This window comes from Condylura cristata, unplaced genomic scaffold (assembly GCF_000260355.1).
Source record: "Condylura cristata isolate star-nosed mole 26May11 unplaced genomic scaffold, ConCri1.0 scaffold00001, whole genome shotgun sequence".
NCBI classification, from domain to species: domain Eukaryota; kingdom Metazoa; phylum Chordata; class Mammalia; order Eulipotyphla; family Talpidae; genus Condylura; species Condylura cristata.
The window spans coordinates 19,279,479-19,306,209 of record NW_004567102.1 but is presented as its reverse complement, the minus strand read 5'-3'; the positions used below and the strand labels follow the sequence as shown (position 1 = coordinate 19,306,209).

The window sequence follows — 26,731 nt, the reverse complement described above, 5'->3', positions numbered from 1 at the left end:
CCCAAAACCTGCCTGCACTAAGTGAGTTCTGCCATCCGCTGCGTCAAGACAAAACATTTAAAACTTTAATGAAAAGGTACTTTAATACAGTGATTATACAATACGGAACACAAAGAATAAAACTTCTAAATCAAACACCTGAAGTTACCCATCCCCTCGTGGGCAAAAGTCAACCCAAAAGGGATTGGCCCAAAGCAAGGCCTGAAAGTACACCACTAGACTAAAGCACCTTCTCGCCGGGATCCATGGAAAAGGGTCAGAAATGGCCAGACAAATCTGGGAGGAAAAGAGCAAAATCAAAATCAATAAACACTGCCATAGTCACCTCCCTACAGGCATCTCACACACATCTGCCTTAGCTAGTACAGGGTCAGGAAACAAGCCCGGTTTCTCCATCACATGCTTGCTGCTCCAGGTGGCTTCCTCAGGTCTCCTCCTTGGTCTCCATCAGGCTTCATTCTCTTCTTCTCTTCTTTTTCTCTGCTCAGCTTCACCCTCCGTCGGGTGGGGCAGGAAATCTGGAACTTCCCCTTTTCCTAGGGACCACCCTGTTACATATATATCTTACATCATTATTTATTTTTGAACAATGTATTCTTTTTCCCGGTGAAATTCCTACCACCAATTCCCCAGTGTACTATCACCATAGTCCGTTGTGTTCTTCCTACCTCTGTTTTGATCCTTCTTCCTCCTCCTTCTCACCTGCAAATTGTCTGATTTATAATTGACTGTTGGTTTTGTTTTTTAATTTACTATTATATATTTTTTCATGATCCCTTATTTGTTTCCTCTACTTTCTATAAGTGAAACTCTCTGATATTTTTCTTTTTCTTTCAGGACTATTTCAGTGAGCATAATCCCTTCTAGCTCCATCCATGTTGCCATCAATGGCATGAGCTTATCCTTTTTGAATGCTGAGTAATATTCCATAAAATCTGTGTGTATATGTATACAAACATTCACACACATGTGTGTATGCATACTATACATTATTGATCCAGTCATCTATTTTGGACATTTGGGTTGTAATTTGTTTTTATTTATTTATGCTTACAAGTGCTAAGGTATAGGTCAGAGGTGCCAGGAGTGAGTGAATTCACCAAAGAGAGAGCAGGGAGCAGAACTGGAGATTTAATGAAATACATAGCTGAGGGGAGAAGTGGATGAGACAAGAGGTCTGTCTTTCCATGAGGGTCATGCTCCCTGGCTAGAGATGGTACCCATGCTACAGTGGTTGGTAATAATCTGATATCGCTGAAACTTTAATTCCTGTACCACCAGAGAGACGACATAACTTGAAGCTTTTTTAACTCTACTGTAACAAATTAAAAAAAAAAAAAACATCAATCTGTTTTCTTAATAAACTCATATTCTGGGCAAGTGAATTGACATTTTGAAAATGAAAAATTACTATGTTTTAGGACAGGTAACAATTACATAATTACACTTTTATTGACTATTCACTATATTAAATAGTTATGTTTGGAACATATCTATCAATATAAAGATAAGAAACAAAATATAACGAAAATGTGGATACCCTTCTGAAATCTCTAATTCACGGAGAAAATAGAAGATGGCTTAATTAACAAAAATTCAAATGGAAAGTGATTAATATAAGATACTCTTTTTGAGAATGGTATATACTGGGAACTATGTTCAGATTCTTATTTTCAAAATATCACTTAACCTTTACAATATACTGTAGAGTAGGCCTTTTATTATTTACTTTTTTAATGATAGGCAAATAAGGCATATCTTAATATTTTATCACTTTAATAACTTGGTAACGAAAGTTGATTTTATTTTTCTGATCTCTACAAATCCAGGTATTATGTCATCTCCATTATCAAAATAAAGCTTATAGAATAGTGGTATGGATTATCAGCAGTAGAAATTAATTTAGGTAGAAATGCTCAAAGTCATCTGTGACATTTGAACTTTGCATTTTAAGTTGAGATAGAATTTAGACTCCTGAAAATGGGAAAAACATTTCAGTTAGAGGAAAGGGGATTCAAAACCATCCATTTAGAAAAGGGAGATGACTAAGGAATCATTTATTCATTCAACCTTCAAAGCTTAAGTGTTGACTGTAAGCTTACCTATGCTAGCTGATAATGACTAAAGAATAAAGTCAAGTCTTGTCTTTAACTATAGAATATAGAATGCATTGAAAGAGTGGGAATACTGAAAACAGAGATGAATTCTTAAACTCCTGCTGTTCCTCATTTCCCTGCTGATCAACCCCCCAATCTTCTTAGTGTGTAATAGCATAAACTATTTTTTGTTTGTAGTTGTGCCCATAATTTTCATATTTCTTACTATTTCTATGAACTCTTCTCTCTACCTGGTGACCACAGGTAGACTGACCTCAAAATAATCTGCTCTTGAAATCTACACAATCTGCTCTTCCTTCTTTTATCACTCTGCCTTGTAATACACATGTTCAGTGTCAGCTCACCATAACTGAATCATAATTATTCCTTTCCTTGTCTGCTTTCTTATCCTCAGTTCCTTTCTCTTGTTTCTTATGTCTTCCTATTAAGTTTTAGCCCAGGGCAGTCATTCAATAAATATTTTGAGATTGAACAAATATAGAAGTAGCAGAGCAGATTTTTTCAGTATAGTACACATGAGTATGTGTGGAGGTAAGAAAGAGAAAAGCAGCCCCAGGCTCCCAGAGATGGGCTGGACCTGTCAGGCTGTTAAGTTGCTATCAGTCCATCTGTTGCTTACAGTACTCTAGTGGAACATGAGCAATTTCCCTGAACACCACCATTAGACAAGAGCACTCTGTCACCATAGGGAGAAAGACAAAAAATAGGATCACTTCACAATCATATCTGAGCACTAGTGAAAAACAAGGGCATTGTTAGTACTTAGAAATTATTCAACATTCCCTTTGTGGGTAATATTAGTAACTGTTGCTTCTTTACCAATTATGGCTTTATGTTCTCTTCCTCTTTCTTTCTAGGAAAAAAAATACTAAATGATAAAATTGATTCGACTTCCTTCAGAGCATACATTTCCAGAACAAAGCCCAGCCTGTTTGAATTTTCACCTGGAACCCCTAATGTAATTCCAATGAATCCTTTTTTTTTTTTTAAAAAAGATTTATTTATTTATTCATACAGAACTGGGGTACAGGCCAGATATGCGGAGGGTGAGAGATTCACCAGGGACAGAGTGGGGAGCAGAACAGGCAGATTGACAAAGTACACTGCTGAGGAGGGCAGCGGGCAGGTCAGGAGAGGTCTGCCACACCATGTGGTCACCTGGGGGGGGGGGGCAGGCAGGGATCTAACTCATGCGGAAGTGGCTTAAGCTTCTTAGTGCAGTGCTTTAACCCACTGTGCCACCAGGGAGGGCCCAATGAATCCTTTTTAACACTTTTTTATTGAGGCTCCCTGTGAGTCCATTTCTTGATGAATTCATTAATTGAACAAGTCAATAGGCAAAACTTTGTTTATCAATGTGATGCTCTCATTGACAGAGGGTGGAGAGACACAGAAAGAACACACAGGAGGACAGAGCTTGTGAGAGTAAGCAAGGCTATTGGAAGCAAGACTCAAGTAGAGACTTTGTCCTTGCAAAGGACGAAGAAACTTCTTTCCTTGAAGCAGAATTAACAGTTATTACTTGTTGAATTCTTGTACACTGCATATTAAAGTGGAATTATACAGTGTAGATATTATTCCTGCAGTAGTACTCAACTAACTCTGTAACACTGAAGAAATTACTGCTTTTATTAACTGTGGAGATAATGGATGCTTCACCCTACTGGTACAAATAAGGATGGGACAAAAATTTGAAATATTTTAATTTTATGAAAGCAATCACTAATTCAGTGTTATCATTTCTTTTGTACTATTACCTTAGTTATCAAATGAGCTAATTTTCATATCGGTGTTTGATATGTGTAGCTTTTATATGATGATGTTCTAAATGATCACTAAAGTCTGAGTGCTGGGTCCACCAATTCTAAGAGGGTATTTGGATCATGACATTATTGTTAATGTAATTCCAAAACTCTTTTCATGCAAAACTTAGTTCTTTGTGTCTCTAAATTTCTTACATATTTAAAGGATGATAATATATAAATATTGAATGATTAAATTTTTCAAATTTCAAAATCATACACATATATTTTATATTGACTCAATCAATTTGTTTAGTGCTTCCATTTAATATTTAAATAATTTAGCCATCTCTTAAGATTTCTCTTTATAAAGCTGTACCAATAAGTATTAATGAGTACAAGAATATTTTAACTATACAACAATTTGAAAGTCAACTGAAATTGTTCTTTGAAACAAAACATTCAGGGGTCAGTTTTCACTCCTGCAGATCACATGTTGCTTTGGTGTTAAGAGGCTCTTAGGGTTTCTGGAATGTGGAGTTTACCATACTCTCTGGAATGGTTATCCACTCAAAGAAACATGTACGTGTGTGTTCACTGACCAATGAATAGGTCTTTATGGGACCAACTTTATGTTTCTCAGAAGACTGGTTAAGTGAAGGATATCTTGTGAAGTGATAATATCTTGGTAGTCACATGATAACGTTACTTTAAAAAAAAAAACTTAAATTGCAGCACAGATAAGTAATAATTCTATGAGTAATCTCTTAATGATTTTTTGTACTCAGCAGCAAACAAGGATCTGTATTCTTTCAACAGCTGGCTGGACTCCTGGGAGAATGCTATCTTTGCCTTGCAGCTACTGATTTTATTTGTCTTCCAAGTTACAGCCCTTGTGTGGGAGATTAAGAGCCATTGCCCATGTATGTATCTCCTTAAAACTGCAGATTAATCACTAAATAGATAAGACTGTAATTCTCATTTAATTAATTTTTCAGATATTGTAGACACAAAAATATTCAGCTAGGATATTTTTATACAAAGTCTATAATGATTAAGTCATTAGAGAGAGATCTGTTTGTGGAAAAAGATTACTATCAATCATTAACTTTAGTTACATGTCATCAATAAAATATTTCAGTGTATATCTTTAAACAGAAGAAGTTTAGTCTTTGCAGAACTTTGGCTAAAGAATTTAGAATGTAGGTCAGGGCTTATATCCAGTAAATTCTGTTTCTTTTCACTATCAGTTCATTAATCATCGAATACAAATCTTTTGATTCATATTTTACCTCTTATATGCTTTGATGTTACTACTTTTTAAAACCAAACTATAATAATAAATTCAGTCTCTGATTCTGTTAGTGTAGGTAAGTTCACATAGATGTAAAGGCTTAGAATACACAAAAACCAGCTTCATAGAAGCATAAGTAAATATATTTACTAGCATCATCATATTGCCTTGAGTTAAAAATTGTGTAAATTTCTGAACGGTTTTCTATGAGTCTGTGTGTGTATCTTTGGAGTAAAGCCGTTCTTCTAAATTTTTATAGAGAGTATTATTGGCATCGTTCAGTTCAAATAAATCAGCAATCATATGTGGATGAAATTGTTTAATTTTTATGGTGATATTTTTAGTTTACACCTGACCATCTTCAAATCAAACAAGTGTCATAAAAATCAATGTGAAAAAGAATGCAGCATTAGTATAGAGTATATGGTTATTTGGCAAAACATAACCTGTTCAAGATGTGAAAATAACAGTTTGGAAAAATCATTGTATTTTTTCTTTAAATGTACTTTTCATTAAATAGATACTTCTCTAAGGAAGACATATAGATAAACGGGTACATGAAAAAAAAATGCCTGTTAATACTTTTCATCAGGGTAATACAAATCAGAACTACAATGAAATACCATCTCATACCTCTAAGAATGGCCCTTATTAAGAAGACAATAAAAAACAAATATTGGTTGGGGTGTGGAGAGAAAGGAGCACTTATACACTGTTGGGGAAATATAGACTGGCCCAGGCCCTGTGGAAATTAGGTTTCTAAAAAACTAAAGATAGATCTACCAATACCACTCCTACTTATTTATAAGAATGCATAAATGCTTTTTAGAATGGATACTTGTATTCCATTGCTCATTGTAGCACTATTTAAAATAACCAAGTTATAGAAATAGTCTCAGTGCCCAAGAACAAAGGAGGGGGTTAATAAGATGTGTGTATGTATGTGTGTATATATAAATGTGTGTGTATACACACATATACACGTGTGATAGAATATTACTCAGCTATAAACAATGATGCACTTCTACATTTGCCTCACTATGAATGAAAGTAATTGCGATTATGCTAAGGGAAATAAATCAGAAGGACTAATACCAAAAATCTCCACTTATATTTGAATATAGAGAAACAAAACAAATAATCAGACAAAACTAATCCAAAAAATATATCCTAAAAGTCTGAATGTATAATTAGGATACCAGTGTAGAAGGGGAATGTGGAGAGCAAAGAGAGCATACCCAATGGACTATGGTGAGTCACTATGAGTCTCTTGGCAGAGGATATAGTATGGTAACCTCTCTGAAGAGGTGTGATCTATACCTCTGAATTATATACAGTGTAATAAACCATTGTTACTTCAATGAAAATAAATACAAACACAGTTTTCTTGTGTGAATTGATTGACACAGATATGTTTTAAATCTAGTCATATTTATTCTTAAACTCTCTTTTCTTCTTCACAGGAGAAAAATGGTATCCATGGTATGGGGTAAATAAATAGACTCCACTAGAGAAATGTGTTAACCTCATGATCTTACTCTGTCTAAACAGTTACATAATTTTATCTCCTTTGACAAATCTGGGCCTGGGTTGAATGAGCTATTCCTCTGACTGTTTTGTTCTGGTTTATGTGATTTTCTTTCTTTGGTTGAGTAATTTAGATACTCTTTGTTATTAATAAAAATGAATGCAATTAGGGTTTTTATAGAGTGTTACATATTTCAAGCTGATAATATCGCTTTTATTAGAAATGATAAAATATATGATTTGGGAAATTCAGTGTTTAGTTGATCTATAAGTTAGAGTTAATTTACAGGACTAAATATTTACTATAATGTGAACAAAATAGTGTGTATGTGTGTGTGTATATATAGACACACACACACATATATACAATCTCTCTCTCTATATATATATACACACACACACATATTCACAAACACACTAAGTGTATTTTTCTTATATATATATATATATATATAGTGTATATTTTTCTTATTTTTTTCTTCTTGTTAAAGCTCCCAAGTCATTTGCAATTGCAGTGGATTATAGCAATAAATCACTGAAATAGAAAGCTTAATATTTCCCCAAATCATCACAGTATGAACAAGGCAAGGGTATCTCCAATTAAAAGCTTTAGCTAAAGGATATAAAATGGGTGTTTATGTCCTTTTTCCACTGTCTTAGTAGTTTGGGTAGTGTCTGGTGGAGAAAAGTTTGGAATATACTAAGTTGGAATATGCAGAGTTAGAGTTATTTAAAATACGGTGTTGTAAAAGGATGATTTTGTAAACTAATGTAGTTCTTACATGAAGTTGCATCAATGTTAAATAAGTGGATATAAAGCATTTGGCATTACAAAGATTGTAAGGAGTAAGTTCTAAAGTATGAACATAGACCAGAAAGATACCTTTCTCTGAAGAGTAAAAGCACCATAGAACAAAATTAAAGCAGGGAAAATTTTGTAAGAGATAACTAGATTACACAAACAAAACTACATCAGGAAAAAAAAAATAATGAGAGTTGTGTTGCTAAGGGCTTGGAAATTGAAATCTTGAACCTGGTGTAAAATCTGTTCTCTCAATTATATTTTGTTGCCTCTAAGTACAATGGTGACAATTGAAGTATATTTCAAACAAGTGAGACCAAAATAAACTTTATAACTTCTGTCAATAGCAAGATGATACTGAGTGAAGTCAGAGTTTGATCTGTTCATACAATCTTTCATTCAGCCAATACTTTTAGGTTGTTCTGGAGTAGGCCGTGTTGTTGTGTTGGATGGTAATGACACACTAGTGATCCAACCTTTGATTCTCCAATCTATTCTCCCTGTTTGTGCGTATGTGTGGATGCTGTTTAAATATACTGACAGTCAACTTGTCTCTAAGTGCAGAACACCAGAATGCCATTACATAGATGGTATGAACATGAACAAGATATCTAGAACCTCCTAGTTGTCACCACCTAATTTCTTATTCTTAATCTTTTATTAAGATTCATTTCTTTCCCTGCATTACTCTTTGAGATTACCTTGTGAATATTTGTGAGCAGCATTAAGAGTGTACGGCTAGATAAAACAAGTTTATTCCGTTACTCACCTAGAAATGTCTAATATAATTTACTGATACAATTATGGTTCAAAGTAGTAGGACATGGAATTTGAATCACTGGACAAAATTTCACTACAGTTTTATTATATGTGGACTATTTAATATAAAAATTTAATAAACTCTGAAAATGTACACCCTGTGGAGTTAGGTTAAATAGCTTAGGTTAATAAACTGAGCATTTATAATAATGACTAAAATTTTATCTTTCACCTTTCTTACACTAATAACTCATGGATTCTAGAACAGCTGATGACTTAGATAATATGAATTCAATATTCGCCTGTATTATATATTAGATCCTAGCAAACTATGTCTTAGTCCTTATTTCTACAACTACAGATTTCTTGGTTTAAATTTAAAATATAAAATTGATTATTGATGGAAAATTGAATAATGACATCACTGCATTTCTGATCAGCTGGTTGGTGCATATGCCATAAAGCATGAACTCCTCAAGGAGAGTCAGAGACAGTCCTACCCTAGTCGAACTCATGAACCTTTCTTTAGCAAAGCAATAACTATTTAAATTAGTGTGATAGAAACATTAAATCACCTCAAATCCATTTCCATCTTTTACTAAATGGACATAAGACCTTCTGTTTTCAGAGGTCTCTGGATTTTGGTTTTATGATTGCAAGATTTTTAATCTTTATTAGTCCATATAATGTAATATAGGGCAAAGCGATTTCTTGAAATAAAAGTTGCATATCCTGATATTTAGGAGGCTTAGTTTTGTGACATCCAAGGCTAGGCCTCAAATCCTTTGACAAGATGTTTATTAATGATCCTCTAGGAACAGATACAGCTACTCCTAGATTATAATGTCCTTTCTTTCTTCCTTAATCTTAACTCTTTCTTTAATTTAGGGTCCGAAATTTCATATCTATTTAGAACAATTTTGATATAATCTCATAGAGTTATGGTTGGAGCTTAAATAATTTGGTTACACAATTTATATATTGATTCTTTCTTGTAACAAAATTTTAGAAATAAGGCATATGACTGGAAACATTAAAAAAACATTATTGGTTACAATTTTGCAATGCTTTATACACTATACCTTGTGGATTTTTTGATAGTTTTGTCCTTTATTATTCTAAATAATGGATTAGATGAAAACTACCAATACTGAGATAGGTAATTCCATAAGATGAATTTGCATTACTAAAATTTTGAATATGTAGTTTTTATAGAATATCTAAAGTGTATCAGGTAGTGCATTATTTTATAAAATCAAATAATATAATAATATGCCTGACAAATGCTATCCTGAATTCTTCAGTATTCCTTAACATATCCAAGAGGAAAGTACTCACTTCATTTGGTAAGAAGATAGCTGAAGGAGGAAAATATGTTCCCCTTTCATTTTTTAGTAAAAACAGACAGAGGTCTCTAGGGGACTTTATTCTCTTTGGTAAAGAGGTTGTTACTAAAACAATCTTATAAAAATTTATATTTTTAAAGAACGTTTTATTAGCAAAAGAAGGGGAAATTCTTCTGAGGCAGATATTCTAGCAATAACCATTCTTATGAAAGTGACTTTGTTTCATTTACATGTCCTCTAAAATGCCATAAACAGGCCCTCTGTGCCAGCAATTCCATAGTCCTTGTTCCTTTTTCCTCCCTTGGCTGTGTTAAATCTCACCAGTGACTTCACCTGGAACACTGGAACCTTCTATAACATAGTCCTACTTCCTATATGAGCGCTTAGGTTTTCCAGCACCTGATAAATACTTGTAATCACTTTACAACCTGACTTTTAAAAACATATTTGGATAGCCATTCCATTTAGAATGCAGGAATTTGTATAAAACCACAGAGGTTATATTGCTTTTGAAGTAAACGCTATTGGTTTGTGGAATTTCCTTCAACTGGAAACATGTAGGAGTCTGTGGTTTTAGTGTTTTCCTACTTTTAGAATAGCCTGCTTGTTTGTTTTCATTTTCAAAGCCAAGAACGTACCATTAATTTGCATAATTTATAAAGGACTAATTTGTTTTCCTTCTTTTCTTTCTAGTTGAAAGAGACAAGGATTTTTCTCACCAGCGAAGGCATTATAAAGAATTCCGGTTTGATCTTACACAAATTCCTCATGGAGAAGCCGTGACGGCAGCTGAATTCCGGATATATAAGGACCGTAGCAACAATCGGTTTGAAAATGAAACAATTAAGATTAGCATATATCAGATCATCAAGGAATACACAAATAGGTATCAACTTTACAGCTAATTTTTTATACTAGCAAACAAATTTTAAGTTGTACTTAAATTCAGTGATAATCCATGTGATCCTTTAATTTTTTTTTTTTTTTTTGGAGTGCAATGACATTCAAGACCTTTTACAGAATTTAAAAAGTTACAGTGATTAACTGGAAACACTTTTTACATTTCACAGTTTTCCTTATTTCTGACACCAATCTATAGACCAAAAAGTCTTTATTCTTCCCCATGTTTGTTTTCTAAACTAGTGTTTTGTTTTGTAAATGAGACTATTTCTATTTTCTTCTGCATACATGAAATTTATAATTAAGATCATTTAATTCCCTTGAATTTTTTTTGTTAAGTTACAGAAGAGAGACTGTATTTTCCCTGGGATGGGTAAACAGCACATGTGTTCTATGGATTTTGTTGTTAGAACATATTTGTAGCAGATCTGAGAGTTAGCCTCTGTGTCTATCACTGTTTCATTCAAAATGGTACCAAATTGTACAGCTAATCTAAAATATTAAATCTAAGAATACATTAGTTGACAATTACTATAAATGAGTCATTCATTAATGAACATAAATGGGATCTTAATAGTTTCCTCTGGCTTTACCCCACTGCAGAAGTTGCTTGGTAACACCTTTGCAGGTGATTACCTATTTTAGCTGAAGTGTTCTTATATTAAAAAAAAAGAAAAAAAAAGAAAAAAATCTTTGCTGATATTAAATTGAGGTGAAATCCAGCTCCTGGCAACTTTTATTTACTAGCTCTTTCATTTGATGAAAAACTATGTCTGTCTTTGATGAGATAAAATATAAAGACAGATAACAAATCCCCTCTTTATGTCCCTTTCTTTCCTTGGTGAGTATTTCTAGTTCTTAGCCTTTTTGGTTTTTCTTGGGCTTCTAATGTGCCAGTTTCTTGATGGGTATTCCATGGAATAGTAGCATTTTCACAATACTTAATGGAGAAAAAAAGGCTTCTAAAATAAAATGTATTTGGAAAAATCTATCCATTAGACCATCCTCTAGGAGAATCACAATGCAAAGAGTCTTAAGGTCTTGGAAATGCTTTATAGTAAAGAGACCTGTCAATTTATCTTACCTAGTCTTCTTTAGATTATTTGGCTATTGTGTCATTTTCATTGAGTGTGAAAATTTAGTAGGATATATTTTAATAGATGCGGATCTATATATACTATAAATTTAGGAACAGTGATTTCTAGGTAGAATGGCTTGTTTTCCTTCTCAGCTCTAACATTAGATACTTGTCTGTAACTTTATTTTTAGTCTTAACCATGATTAGAAGCTTTTTCCATTAACATGTCCTAAATGTTTGAATTATCTTTATTTTTGGCAATATTTAATACCAAGTATTTTTTATAGAAACCACTTGTACAGCAGATCTCCATTCTTTGGAATATTATTACTGATTATTTGAATTTAAATAGAAACTTTTATATTGATCTCTAACTTTTACTTAGGTTTACCATTCTATCTGCTCAGGATATTTGAATGTCATCCATTGTACTAGGTACTTCTTTGGAATAACCTGACTAATTCTTTAATTATTATTTTTTAAGATTTATTTATTTATGCATACAGAACTGAGGTACAGGCCAGAGGTACATGGGCGGTGAGAGGCTTCACCAGAGACAGAGTGGGGAACACAGGCAGATTGATGAAGTACACTGCTAAGGGGAGCAGAAGGCAGGTCAGGAGAGGTCTGCTGTGCCATGTGGGTCACCTCATTGGGCCAGGGATCAAACTCATGCTGAAGTGGCTTTAGCTCCTTAGTGCTGAGCTACAAGCTGCTGCACCACCAGGGAGGTGCATGTCTTAATGCATGTTTCAATCTATATATGATGTAGAATTTTTCTAAAATTCTTGTTATTTTCTAAGTCTTTGAAAAATGATTGTTAAAACTATACTTTTGTATATCTGGATCTTTAATTGGCATTTTCTTGCTCTGTTATCTAAAACTTTTGGATGGCATAGTTGGGTAGATTTTTTTATTTAATTTACCAAATAATATTTAAAAAATTTTAATTCAGTAATGTTAATAATAATTTATTTCTACCAACTTCACATTTTAAATATCTACTACTAAGTATTGTTGCCAGGGTTATGACTCTCTTTCTGTAGAGTTATGTCAATTTTATTGTTTCATGTGGCTTTTTTTTGTTGTTAATATGTGTGGAATTTTCCCCCTAATTATCAGTTTTATTCTCTGTAAAATGCAAACTCACCAACTTCTACCATATATTTTAATTTTATAGACCATTGATCAAATGACAAACTATCTTAGAAATATGCATTCACCCATTATTGGGGTTTATTAATCAGCAATATAAGAAAATGCAACTGTTTGCCCAGACATTATCTATTGACCCCGATTCACATCTTGTACTTACTTTTATTTCCAAAGAAAGATGTTTAAGGTACAGAAGATATAGAAAAAATGCATTCTTTTTAGAATATTTTGGGATTCTATATAGGATTCCAAGTCATCATACAAAATTTCTAATGTATAGCAATGAAAGTATGAAGTTTGAAATTTCCACATGGTTAACTTACTATATATCTTGAAATCTTGTTTCATAAATATGAAAAAAGCAAATGTAAGTATTTATGAACAATAAAAAATATTTCAGATAGTTTGGGAAGAGCTGGTGCTTACCATAGTACAAAGACCAAAATTGATACTTATTAAATACAATAAATGTATTGGTAAATATGCACCCATACAGTGAGTAGGAATATCTGTTTTTCAAAGGTTTAGAGGATTATATGTACAAGGTTACTAAATGGACATGATAAGTATAATGATAACAGTTACAGCGTGTTAATATAATGATATTAGTTATTATTTGCTGATATATACTTATATGTAAAGACACAATTAGTAAAACGATTATAGGAGACTTTAATAAAAATATTTTAATAAATATCTTAAATTAATGTGAATGGAATCGATACATTTTAAAATCTAACCATGAAATGAACACTATTAAATTAAATAATACAATTGGCGCCATCTAAGAACTTTTCCTTGAGAACAAATTTTAAACAAATTGTCAAAATCATTCAAATAAAGCTGAAGAGGTATAGGAATTGGAGACATCTTAATTATTAAATTATTTACATATAAATTAGAAATGTAGACAAATTAGACAAAGATTCATCTGTAAAAGTTATCACAGAATTATTGTTTCTGATTGCATGAATGGGAACATTTCAGTGTTAAATCGAAGAGAAAAAGTTACACTCCATTTTCTGGAAAAAGGAAATGTTATATAACACATATCAAGTACAAATTGTGCTTTAAAAATATTTACACTGTAAAGTGCTCAGACCATCATATTAATTGATCAAAAACAGGAGTCGTAACTATACACATTATTATACAATTTAAAAAAATACATGTAGAAAACAGATTAGAAGAAAGCATCAATGTTCATTGCAGACTTTTTCTGGACAATTTTTCATCATAGATAGGTTGAAATTTTAACTCTTCCCCCTGTCTATAATTTCTAGAATTTTATAACATTGCTATTATATTCAGAAATAAGCACAATTGTAGTTGAAAGAGAGAAGAAAATGAAATATCTTCATGATATAGTTGTTTACAAAGTATTATACTTTAATTTTTCAGAGAGAAGGCAAAATTAAAACAAAATTAAACAATAATCCAGGATTCAAAAATAAATGACTTTTTTTTAAGCATAGAAAGCATTTTCCCCACAGAAAATGAAATGCATATAAGAACATGGTGTAGACCATTGTGTGAGATACGAAATTATTTCACAGAGAAAGAATGGGAGTCAGAACAGGTGGGTCTACTGAAATACACTGTTGAGAGGAGCAGTGGGTGACACAAGAGAGACCTGCTGTAATATGTGAGTCAGCTCCCAGGCTGGGTATCTAGTTCTGGCCATTGTGGTGATAGAGGTGAGACTAGGCTACCAGAAGGCCCCCAATATAATGTTTTTCTTTACTTTATGCTATGGAAAATTTCCTGCAAATTTGAACCTTAACTTTCTCTGAAAGTGAGGAGGGATAGATTATAAATATTTAATGTAGTCTCATGAGGCTATAGTATACATAGAAAAAATAATTCTGTTTGAAAAAGTAATATTTAAATCCAATTATGTTATAGGATTGTATATCTGCAGTTTCATTTATTTTTTGAATCCAAGGATTAAAATGGAGATAAGAAAAAAAACTAGTACTTCTAGCAATTTTCAAAGCCATGGTCAGCTCTTGAAATGTCGGTCTTCAAACTTGTGGATTTTCTTAGTGTCTTGAAATTAAACTCAGAAACAGTTGAAAAATCAGTGCAGACCACACTCTTTAATGCAGTGCATCTGACTATGTGTATGTGTATCGTATATATAAAGCTCACTTTCCCTAAAGCATTGTTAAGAGGCTGGGGATTCTTGCTAAAATGTGGACTGCTGCTTTATAGATATGTTATATGTTCAAGACATTGGTCAATTTACCACCTTGCCTATGAATGGTTTGACAGTGTCGTGTAATCATATATGAAGAGAGCCATTAAGTCATCTCATTCATATGTATTTTTATTAGTGAGACTTAAAACTCTTCAAATGATATATTTTCAAGTGGTTTATTTTATTTCAACCCACTTACACCTCCAACATTTATCCCTACTTCTATTTAAATGTGTGCCATTTAAAGAAGTGTCCTGACATCTATCCAAATTTTTATTTTTCTTGGTTAAAAAAAAATAAAAAAGAGGCAACACACACTGCATCATTTCACTTATTTAGTCTTTTCATATAAGACTGACAGCCCTAAATTCTACATAGGAGGCATTGCTCCTCAGTCACACCTCATATATCTGGTATTATTGGAAATGAGGTTTCTACATGATTGAATTTTCTAGATAATTCAGCTGAGTTTGGCATGCTTTGCTGAGCACCTACCATTTGGCCTGCATGGGGGACTAAGGCCTAGTAAATAAGATCTCAAAAGCTCATAGCCTAAGGGCTGGGGCTGTGGTGGGCCTGCCTCACACAGACTTTAATAACCATAATACAACCTGCTAAGCACTATGATGTAAGTATGCACTAAATGCTGTGGAAATCCAAGTGAAGGGAAAATTAATTCTTCATGTAGGAGGGTGAGAGACCTTAGGGGATGCCACCAAGAAGAATTTGCCACTGAGTGGGCCATTCTATAAACAGATGGAAGGGAAAGGGAAAAGGAGAGAGAGAGATGTGTCTGAGGAGAAATATTCCTAGGCATTAAAATATTTAAAACTATAGGCCCTCCCTGGTGGCGCAGTGGGTTAAAGCGCAGCATTAAGAATTGAAAGCTACTTCGGCATGAGTTTGATCCCTGCCTGACCCGGAGGTGACCACATGGCGCGGCAGACCTCTCCTGACCTGCCCGCTGCTCCCCTCAGCAGTGTACTTTGTTGATTTGCCTGTTCTGCCCCCCACTCTGTCTCTGGTGAATCCTCTCACTGCCCCTGCAACTCTGGCCTGTACCCCAGTTCTGTATGAATAAATAAATAAATCTTAAAAAAATACTTAAAAGTATAATAGCTAAATAATAGAAATAATAGAAATAGTATTATTAGCATTAAGAAGCCATAGCTTGTCCATTTAATGATTATTCACCATGTGTCTTGTACTGTTGGTGTTTTACTTCACTTAATTTTTCTTATATTCATGCTTACATAGAAATGCACATATATATATATACATATATACACCAAACAAATGTGCTATGCATAATTCAACATTTCCTAATTTTCTGCTTTGGATATATTTGCACTGCACTGTAAAAACATTTGAAGCTAGCCTGCTTGATGTTATTAGGCACCTTCACTACTTGGATATATTTAGTTAAGCTGTCATCATTCCAGTTCACAGTCAGGTTCATATTTATATCATCTACACCCACCTCCTTAAGATCTGAGATTTTTCTATGGACATACTTCAGAATGTATATTCAGGAAGATTTCATGGGCTCTTGAGAGCAGTGTAGAGGAACAGGACAGATGGTTGATGATATTTTCTCTAAGATTATAAAACAGTGCACTTTATAGTTTAGTATTGTGCCTCATTGTTAAATTTAAGTAGATACTAGTTCCACCTTTAGTTATGATTCTTGGCTATATAAAGATAGACTTAGAGTGAAGTTCTTCATAGGTTCCATGAGTTCTACACTATTGAACAAGTACAAAGATGATCAATTAGAAATTTTTATCATATTTTGAAATGAGCAAAAATGTTTACTTCACAGGAATTACTTGTCCTTGATAAAAAAGACTTCAGCAAGAGCTGAATGGGAGTCCCATCTAAGCACTCATCAAATGCATACTAATTTATCCAGTTCCTCTTAGAAAATACTGATTTCACTGATAAAGTAGTTTTGCATGTAAATTCCAAGCCTAGTGTTCTAAAGATTATGCCTACTTTAGAAAAATTCAGTGTTACCTATGTACATTTATTTTGGTGTTGAAATAATATTGTATATTCTAAATATGAACTACATTAGATATTCTTATGCTTCTTGCCTTAAAAGAAGTCTCTCTAGTTAATTTTTTGTTTCTTACTCTTTACACTTATACCTTTCACCCATATCTTAGACAAAAACTTGATTTCAATCCCTTCATTTTCTTATATTGTATTTGCCCCTCAACCCACTACAATTGGATTATCTAACTCACTCACCTGCTCATTTCCCAATAGCCTCCTCTGTCCTGACTCTTATGGACACCTTTTTGTTCTTCCAATTTTTAATATTTTATATTTCTGAGCACTTCAATTTTAACATGTGAAATAGTCCAAGAAGGAGAGTGCATTATTTTCCTAAATCTGCTGTAACAAAGTATCAGGGGAATGAGTGGCCTAATACAATAGAAATATATCCTCTCCTTCTAGAGACTTGAAATCTAAAATCAAGGAGTTATTAGGCCCTTACTCTCCAGAATTTTTAGGCTACAATCCTTTTTTAACTCAAGACTGATAACTCTAGGTGTCTTTTATCTTGCCTCAACCTAATTTCTATCTCTGTTTCTGTCCTCATGTCATTGTTTTCCCTCTGTGACTATCACTCTCTTCTCATGAGGAAAGCAGTCAGATTAGATTAGGGTTTTCTATAATGGCCCTACTTAACTTGATACCAATTTCAAGGATCCTATTTCCAAATAAGATCACATCACAGGTGCCAGGGATTAGGACTTTAGCATAGTGCTAACACATATCAGAAATATGTTAATAGAAAGAGAGCTATATCAATGAAAAGAAATAAGGGTTTTATTACAGTGATTTGACTTTCTGCAATTATAACAGTTCATGTAAGGTAGTCACTTCTCCATGGGGTGATGGGTCTCAAATTTTTGCATGGGTTGTTAAGAAGAAAAATAGGATCCATGTAATTTCTCAGAGCTTCTAACTTCCAGGATATGGGTGGCCTTCAGTGCAACATGGTAGACTTCACTAGAACCTCAACATACTCCTTGCTCAGGATGTGGAGAAATCGAAGGAGGTGATCTGATAGGATGAAATGTGGGTTAGGATTTGGAGAAACTGATGGATCTGAGATCCAGTGGAAATTGGCAGAGATCAGGTCCAGCTGTTCTCCCACAATAAAGTGAATCAGCAGATTAGTGACAATGTATATAAGCAGTGGGAAAGCCTGGCACTTTACCAGTCTTCCAACCATAAACTTGGCAGCTGCTTCACTTCTGCTCCTGTACAAATTTCTCTATCGCTAACCTTAGCACAGAACCGAAGAGGGAAGAGAACTCTGGCATTTTTGTTGTTGTTGTTCCAATTTAACAAAGTACAAACCCACAACACTTTGACCTTATCAAATTGGCACAGCAAGCAATCAAAAAAAAAGTAAATTAATTATTTTATCTATCTTTAGATGTTGGTTATTCCTTTCTAACCAAGGCACATTCTCCCTTTGATATATATAAATGCAATACTGATATTGAGATTGGGGCTATCAAAGCTACTTATACTAGATGGTAGGCAAATGGGGAAAGGAAAAAAACAATGTTAAATATGTATGCAAATACATAATATCAAAATAAGGAAGCTATGCTCACACCAATTACAGTCTCCTTTGTGCAAGTAGTGACAGTGTTGTACCTGCTATTTACAACTTCCTTCTTCCACTTTGTGATCCATGGCCTCTTTGTGTTGAGTATGCTCTACAGCTTCTGATTACCTCACGAGGTAAGAATAGTCCTTCTTGAGTCTCAGGGCCATTAGCAGTCTACTTGCATTGGGCTATAGTTTTCCATTGACTTTAATCACATGAAATATGAGTACTATGACATTTTCCATTGATCTCTTGTATTTCAGACATGTTCTTCCTTTTCCATATTGTGATTGTTGAAATCTAGTTTTCCATTCATATTTAGGATCAATCACCCCACAAAATATTTTAGCCTTTTCTGTTTTGTTCATTTACTACTGTGAGGAGCCCAAAGTGACCCCTTTTATCTCTCTCCTGAGATAGTCCATGTAGATATCTCTATTTCTAATTTCCTGGAACCACTGCTATGATTACTAGTGGGCAACACTCTACTTTTGGAATCTAAGAGCTCTGGACTGCTTGAGCCCTATATATAAGGGCCTCAGAAGGAAGTGTTTTGCTAGTTGGAGCAAATAGAGTGAGTGAAAGGAGGCACTCCGGTTTCCCTGGATTTTTAGATCCACAAAAGAGATCTGACTGTGAGGACTGGTCCTTTTCTATTGCTGGTTTAGATAATATAAAGTTTCCTGAGGGATGTTAGTTCACTCATAGAGGATAACTGACACCCAGATGGAATCAAGTGAGCATTCCATTATCATAGTCTGCAGTTGCTGCAAAGTGATGGGAAACATGGCATGACCTGTGAATTCCACAAGGGTAAGCCCATCCCACACTTCATTTGCTATTGAGTGTTTTTGTTGTTGTTGTTGTTTTGTTTTTTTGCTCAGAATTAAAGGTGTGTGGAATTCCATGACAGTGTATAATGCATTCTGTAGTGGGCAGAGAGGGAAAATTCATGTTAAGAATGCCTATTTTATTGAGAAAAAGTATCACCCTGTTACGTTATAGGTGTTCTCATGCAGTTAACTAATCACAGAGTAGCTGCCTAATGCCTCTAGGGAATAATACTAAAAGGATTTATTGTAGGGATTTGACCACACACAATTGTGGAAATTAGTAAAGCAGTATATGTAGAGCTATCGCTCACATATGCTTTTGCTGGATCTAAGGTTCTCAGGGAAGACAGTTCAGAAAGGAAAGATGGAATGTGGTTGAGCAAAAAAAAAAGATAACATAGAACCTATGAGAATGATCTGGAATCCATGAGAATCACCTGGAACCTATCTTCAAGTCTCCAACTTCAATGACACAGGTGTTTTCCTAACTACTAAATCCTTCCTCATAGATATGTCTACATGCCTGGCCCTGGATTCAGAAGAAATGAATAAGGAGATTCAGTGGAATCTGAAGGAACTGTAGACCCAGCTGCTGCCCCACACCAATAAGGTGAATCAGCAGATCTCCCCAGTATACCAAAACTGTAATAACACTGGTTCCTACAGAAATCTTCAAAGCATAATTATGGCTATTGTTTTACTTCCACTTTCCAAATCTCACCCAAATTTCTATCATGGCCTACCATAATCCAAAACCATATAGTTAAGTTGTTATTATATATCAATTTATCATCACATGAAACATTTAATTGAAAGAGTGAATAAATGAATTGATAGATGGTTGGATGAACTTGTGAAATGTGCCAGTCACACATTTGCTCTGTTTTTTTTTTCTTTCTCATTTTTTGTTATATTGGTGATTCAGCTCAATCTTTCAGTACTCTACTACATAAACCAGTAGTTTTTAAGTATAATGAGAGCAGATTAAAATACCTGAAGAAAATTATCATGATATTAAAAAAATCTTCTATAAATGAAGTTGGAAACCAGGGTTTTCACTTGGCTGAGTGAGCATGGGAAATAATTTGAATTCTCTATTTTTTTTTTCATTTTTAAAGATTTTATTTATCTACACATCCAGAATTTACAAGCCAGAGGTTCAGGGGCGGTGAGAGGATTCACCAGCGACAGAGTGGGGAGCAGAACAGGGAGATCTACTGAAATACACTGCTGAGGGGAGCAGCAGGCAAGACAGGAGAGGCCTGCTGCACAATGTGGGTCACTTTCCTGACCTGGAATCAAACTTGTGTTGAAGTCACTGTGGCCAGCTCTGTATTGCTGTACTTTAACCTGCTGTACCACTAGGGAGGGCCCGAGTTCTCTATTTAACAAAATAATAAGTTGACTTAGTAATTCATATTTCAGTTAGTCATAGTATTCTATAATTTATTTTAGTTATGTTAACAGGTAAAAGCCTATATCTAAGATGATTTCTCATTAGACATAATTGGTTATAATTTTTATTTTAATTTTACAATGAAAATACCTAATTTATTCAGCTTTGTAGAGAGTAGAGAATGTAAACATTTCAAATTTCCCAAACTATAAGTTTATTGTGCTACTAGGCATGTTTGCTTGCTATAAATGCCTGCTTATAAGAACATATGATCATACCTGCTTTTCCCCAAGTTAAAAGTCAAAAGAATTAGAGGAAGAAATTGAATATTTTTCTATTTGGATTTGTTTATAGACATTGATATAAAATGAATGCAGTTAAATAATGAAGAAGTTTAAGTAAATAAATCAAATGTTATGTATTTATTAAGTCATATTTCTTGTTTTACGTTAAGTCCATACATAAAAATTTTCTTCAAACATTTTATAGGCATCTTTGATGCTATCTTTATTATTTTAGTCATATTTTCATTCATACCATAATATGAATTAAATATTTCATATTACAGTATTAGAAAGTACATAATCTTAAGGTCCATTTCTAGTCTTTAAAATGGCACTTTTCAATCTATACATGATGCTGTGTATGTCATTGGAAATACTGTTATCTGGGGCACAATTACCAACATATATTTCTTGTTTGTTTTGAGAGATTTTTAGATAGGTGAAAGTTGTAATCCAGAACCTCTCCCTGTGATATAAGTGATTTTTTTTTATTAAGATAGTGAGGCACAAAATTGGAGTTTTGAGGAAACACTCCTAGGAATAATCCCCAAATTTTCTGTCTTCCTTTTCTCTGCCTCTTCCTTATTCTCCCTTCCCCTTACATCCTACTCATCCTTCTATCCCTCATTTTGCTTTATCTTTTTCTGTAAACAATTCTACCACTTAGCATCTATCAGCATCTAAAATAACACTGAAGTCATTTGAAATTAATGTACCTTCTGAAATAATACTTTTCCAGTTTTCATAGGACAATTAAGCATTTTAGAGCCATGAGTAAATATATTTAGTGTTTCTATATACTTCATACCCACTAAGTTGATCTGTATGCTCCAAATTCTTTGTTAAATATGATTCTGCTTTTAACAATTGCAATGATAGTTTTATTTAGTTGTATAGAAAATTACTATGCTGATCCAGATCATAGTCAAGACATACACTCAAAATTTGCCTGAAAAGGAAAATAAAATTTTAATCATTAAGAATCATTTTCATTAAGATAAGTTAACTTTCATATATTTGTCTTTGAAAAGCATTCACTACTCATAATTGCTATAATACCAATAAACAAAGAACATTCACATCAGCATTATGTCTGCCTTTAAAAATTTTAACAGTCTTAAATTTGAATTGAATTTCCCACTTGCCCCAAATCATATATTGTAGCTCTACTATTCAGTGGTTCAGAATGTGGCTTTATGTGGAGATAGGCTCTTTTAAGAAATAATTAAGTTAAAGTGAGGTCATTAGCATGAACCCTAACCCACTGTGACTTGGGTTCTTTTTTCTTAAAGATTGAGTTTTTATTTACTTTCACATACAACAGCTGGGTTGTAAGGCAGAAGTGCAAGGGTGAGAGGATTCATCAGAGACAGAGTGGAGAGCAGAATTGTCAGATTGATGAAGTATACTGCTGAGGGGAGCAGCGGGTGAGACAGGAGTGGTCTGCTGCCCCAGGTGGATCACCTCCTGGCCAGGGATGGAACTCTCACTGAAGTAGCTGCAGCTAGCTTGCACTACTGTGTCCTAACCCATTGAGCCACCAGGGAGGGCCCCATTCTGTTTAATAGTTGACTTTTCTCAAAAGTATATTCAGTTGTCTATCAGTAATGCAGATGGTTCTCTCATATTAAAAGGATAAAGGAAAAAAATAAGGACTAGATGTTATCAGTCAAAAGAAATACCGGTTTTCATCACTTATATTCAGATATTTGGGGTTATTTTGAATTCTTTGCCTGGTACTCCTTTGAAATATATTCACTAAAACTGTAACTAACTCATAGACATACTTGAAAATTTAGGGCTTGAATTAAATAGTTTGAGGATTGTTTTGGCTAGAAAAACCATACAATTTAAAGATAATAGAAAATACCACCTAAATAGTTATCTAAAGGTACTGGTTAATCAGTTAAAATTACTCTAAATATTTACCATTGTTATTTTTATTCCTTGAGTGTTTATTAACATCCGCATTTTAAGCTTTGCAGAACTTATTAGAATATTTTTGCATATATCAAATAAAGACAGGCTTAAAACCAGAATATCTCTTGATATTTCCCAAACTACAGTTTAATGTTTTCTGTTTAAGTAACAATAGTGTGATTAAGTCATGCCCAAGATTTCAGGCTCAAGCATACTCACCAAGGATCACAAACTTTTAAGGTTTCCCACATTTTCTTGGAGTTTGTTGATTTTGGGTGGGTTTTCCAGATGAGGAGGAAATGGAAGAATTTGACTGATGTTCCATCACATTGTAAATATAGAGTCCTTAAAATGTAAGTGGGATTCTTTGCACTGCACTGTAATATATGGCCATAGATCTGTGGTCTGTCTTAATAAGACCTATATCGCACATGAAAAATTCTGCCACCCTCCACTAGTGAGTTCCGTGAAGACACTGCGAAGGAATGAAAGTTGCATAGTTTGGAGTAGGGAAACTTGATGATTTATTCATCAATTATCCATATAAAATAATACATTTAACTTCTTTGTGTTAATGGAAGAATGTCATAAATCAAGGCGAATTAAATAATGAAGATGTAGCTTCTAAAATATCAACTGACATTCTTCATTTCTGTTTAAAACAGTTTAATTTTCATCTGTCATATAGCATTTCATGTATGTGTGTGTATATATACATACATATATACACACATATGTGTGTATACACACATACATCTTGGCTTTATTCCATTTTTTTGTATTTTATAAACCACCCTATGCAGTGACTTCTATGATGCAAATAGATAATAAATGAAGAACAGTACTTAGTATAGCTTATTATGACATAGTTATGAATTTTTCCCTTTTCAAATATTTAACAAAGTAAAAAAAGGTCATAAAATACATAGTAGTGTATTTATAGTCTACTTTGAAGCAGTTCTGATGTTTTACTTAATACATCTAAGCCTCAATTTTATCAAAAAGAATAGTTTTGTAAAGATTGCATGTCAGAAATAACATTTAGCTCAGAGGACACCAGTTCTAAGGAAATAATAAAATATAACTCAACAAATATTCATACATTTGTAAATGTAATTCTAAAATTAAGATCAATAAATGTTAATGATACTGTCAAAATTACCTTAAAGCATACAAAGTTCTTATTAACAGCTCTTATTGTCCCTATGGGAACTACGCATATCAAAGATGTCAAAGCAACTCAGGCGTATGGACTGTTCAACTAATGGGATTTATCCTTTAATCCAGTGATGTATTCTGTGACCTTCTTTTGGTCTTTAGTATCCATAAAATAATAAATTGTTTATGTATATATTACATATATATGAGTCCTTACATACTTATACCCAAGGGGTCTTTATATTATACACATGCATGCACACATACGTAATGCATGCATGCAATATGTATATGGGAAAAGTGGGGAAGATGGAAAACTACATCTGCAGTATACACTGCATTGTATACTGAGTGAAAGTGAGCTTGCAGGTGGTGGCTACTTATAGATAGTGCTTTCAGGAAACATGGGTTATTAACATCAATTCAAGACACTAAATCAGTTGAAGGCAAATGAAGAGCTGAAAAATGAAAATTACTTTCAGATATTACTAATCTGTACCAGGTTGGGCTGGAAGCCTAGCAATAAAACATTCTTGATCTTAAAAAGAAAAAAAAAATACCAACAACATTCTTGATCTTATTACTCATCACATGAATCACTTATTCCACTTATTATTTAATTCTTGTTATTTTAAAGAGTACTTCTGGGGTGTTTTTACTTAAGTATAAGAAATTATGATCTTTGTTCAAACCTTTGACTTTTTTGTTTGTTTGTTTGTTTTCTCTTTAGGGATGCAGATCTGTTCTTACTAGACACAAGAAAGGCCCAGGCTTTAGATGTGGGTTGGCTTGTTTTTGATATCACTGTGACCAGCAATCATTGGGTGATTAATCCACAGAACAATTTGGGCTTACAGCTCTGTGCAGAAACAGGAGATGGTAAGCACTGACTTTCACAAATTTTTTTTTTTTTGTGGTGCTGATTTTAATGCATTGAGGGTTACAGTTGTATGTGATATAGACAATGTATGTTTTATATTTACAATTGACAAGAAGGCATAGTCCATATGATAGGACAATGTGTAAGTCAGTTTACCAATTTATGACCACACTTATTGCCAGGGTCTGTAGTAGGGGGTGTTTAGTCAAACATTGAAGACTTGCATGTAAGCAAGTAACAATACTACAGTATGCCACCACCAAAGGGAAGCTTCATAGTATGTGAAACTTATCTATATCTTGATTGTGGCAGTGGCTACAGACAATATCATTTGTAGAAAGTGATGCAACTATATAATGAAGAAGAATGCATGTTAGTATATATATATATATATATATATTTTTTTTCAAAACCTACTTTTTAAAAAAGCAAGGCAATGTCAGTTAAATAAAAGTCATTAGTGAAACAAAGGAACTGCCATTACGGAGAAGGTGAGGAGGGAAGATAAGGGTGGAAACCCAAGGAAAATAATATAAACTAAATCTTAATATATTGTAAAATAGCTTACAATATCTTGCTGTATTATATTATAATATTTTGCTCCATATCACTTGTGGTAGAGCAGGATAGGGAATCTTCATTTTTAGGAAACTACAGAAGTTATTCTTATGCTCATAAGTATTCATTGAGCAATTATGAGCAACTGTATAGATTCTATAGAAAAAAATTAGAAATGACTTTTTGAGGCTTGTTGTTGAGTGAAGCACAAGGGAGCAATTCACGCAATAATATTGTTTAATGTGACCCACAACAAACTGAGAAGAGTGCAGGGGACTTGAGAGTATAGAATAGTGAATGATTTGAGCCACCATATTAAAAGATCAGGGAGATGTAATTAGGGAAAGAAGTGGAGCCATCACTTCAGACAAATGGAACAAAATTTATATTGCTTCTCAGTTGAGAAGCAATGAAGCCAAGGCCAATTTATTCAAAGCTTTAATGGTCTTTGATCACTTAAAGAATCCACAATATCTAAATTCAGATCTAGACTTCCAGGTCATCTAAAATGGTATTTGCCATGAATGTTGTTAGAACAGTATTTATTGCATGAATTGTTAGCTTGATTAATAAATTTTAAATATTTAGACATGTATCAAGTGGACCTACTTTGTGTGTTTGCCCACACATACGACAAATGTTACTCTTCCAGCCCAGGGTGGGTAGTTTTGAAAGGGTTGATTAATTATCGAATGTACCTTATTTAAGTTTTATAGACTTTAATTTTCTGGAGTATCAGGGAAAGTAAACATTATCCCAAGTCTTTCTCATTCATTCTTTCTTACTGTATTATATTAAAACTTGCCTAGATAGCTACAGATTGAAGACAGTTTAGGTCTGTTTTGAGTCTCTTTCAAAGGGGTTTCATTAACACTAAGTAATAAGACTTTACCATGATCCTAATTTAACCATAACTAGACTCACAGCCTGTGAATGATACCTTGGGTTGTCATGTTAATTGATACAAGTTAAGTGTATTCCAGAGTTAATCTACCAAATGTTTCATTTACCTTGGGTTTTGATATAGAAAAAGAAACTTCTTATCTAAAGTATTACAAATAAGTTTCAGAAAATTTCCACCCAAATCTAAACCTTTCCATATATTTCAGTCACAATGACAAATTTAAAAAAATATTTCATAAATAATT

At 33.5% G+C, this 26,731-nt stretch overlaps 1 protein-coding gene across 2 annotated transcripts in view; it reads left to right on the top strand.

The window, feature by feature from the left end:
- Positions 1-26,731, top strand: part of BMP5 (bone morphogenetic protein 5) — a 105,803-nt gene that overhangs the window by 42,767 nt on the left and 36,305 nt on the right. For both annotated transcript variants that reach the window (XM_004673587.2, XM_004673586.1), the window contains exons 2-3: positions 10,281-10,473; positions 24,876-25,024. In XM_004673587.2, coding sequence (XP_004673644.1) covers positions 10,281-10,473; positions 24,876-25,024 — 342 coding nt within the window. The remainder of the gene's footprint in view (positions 1-10,280; positions 10,474-24,875; positions 25,025-26,731) is intronic.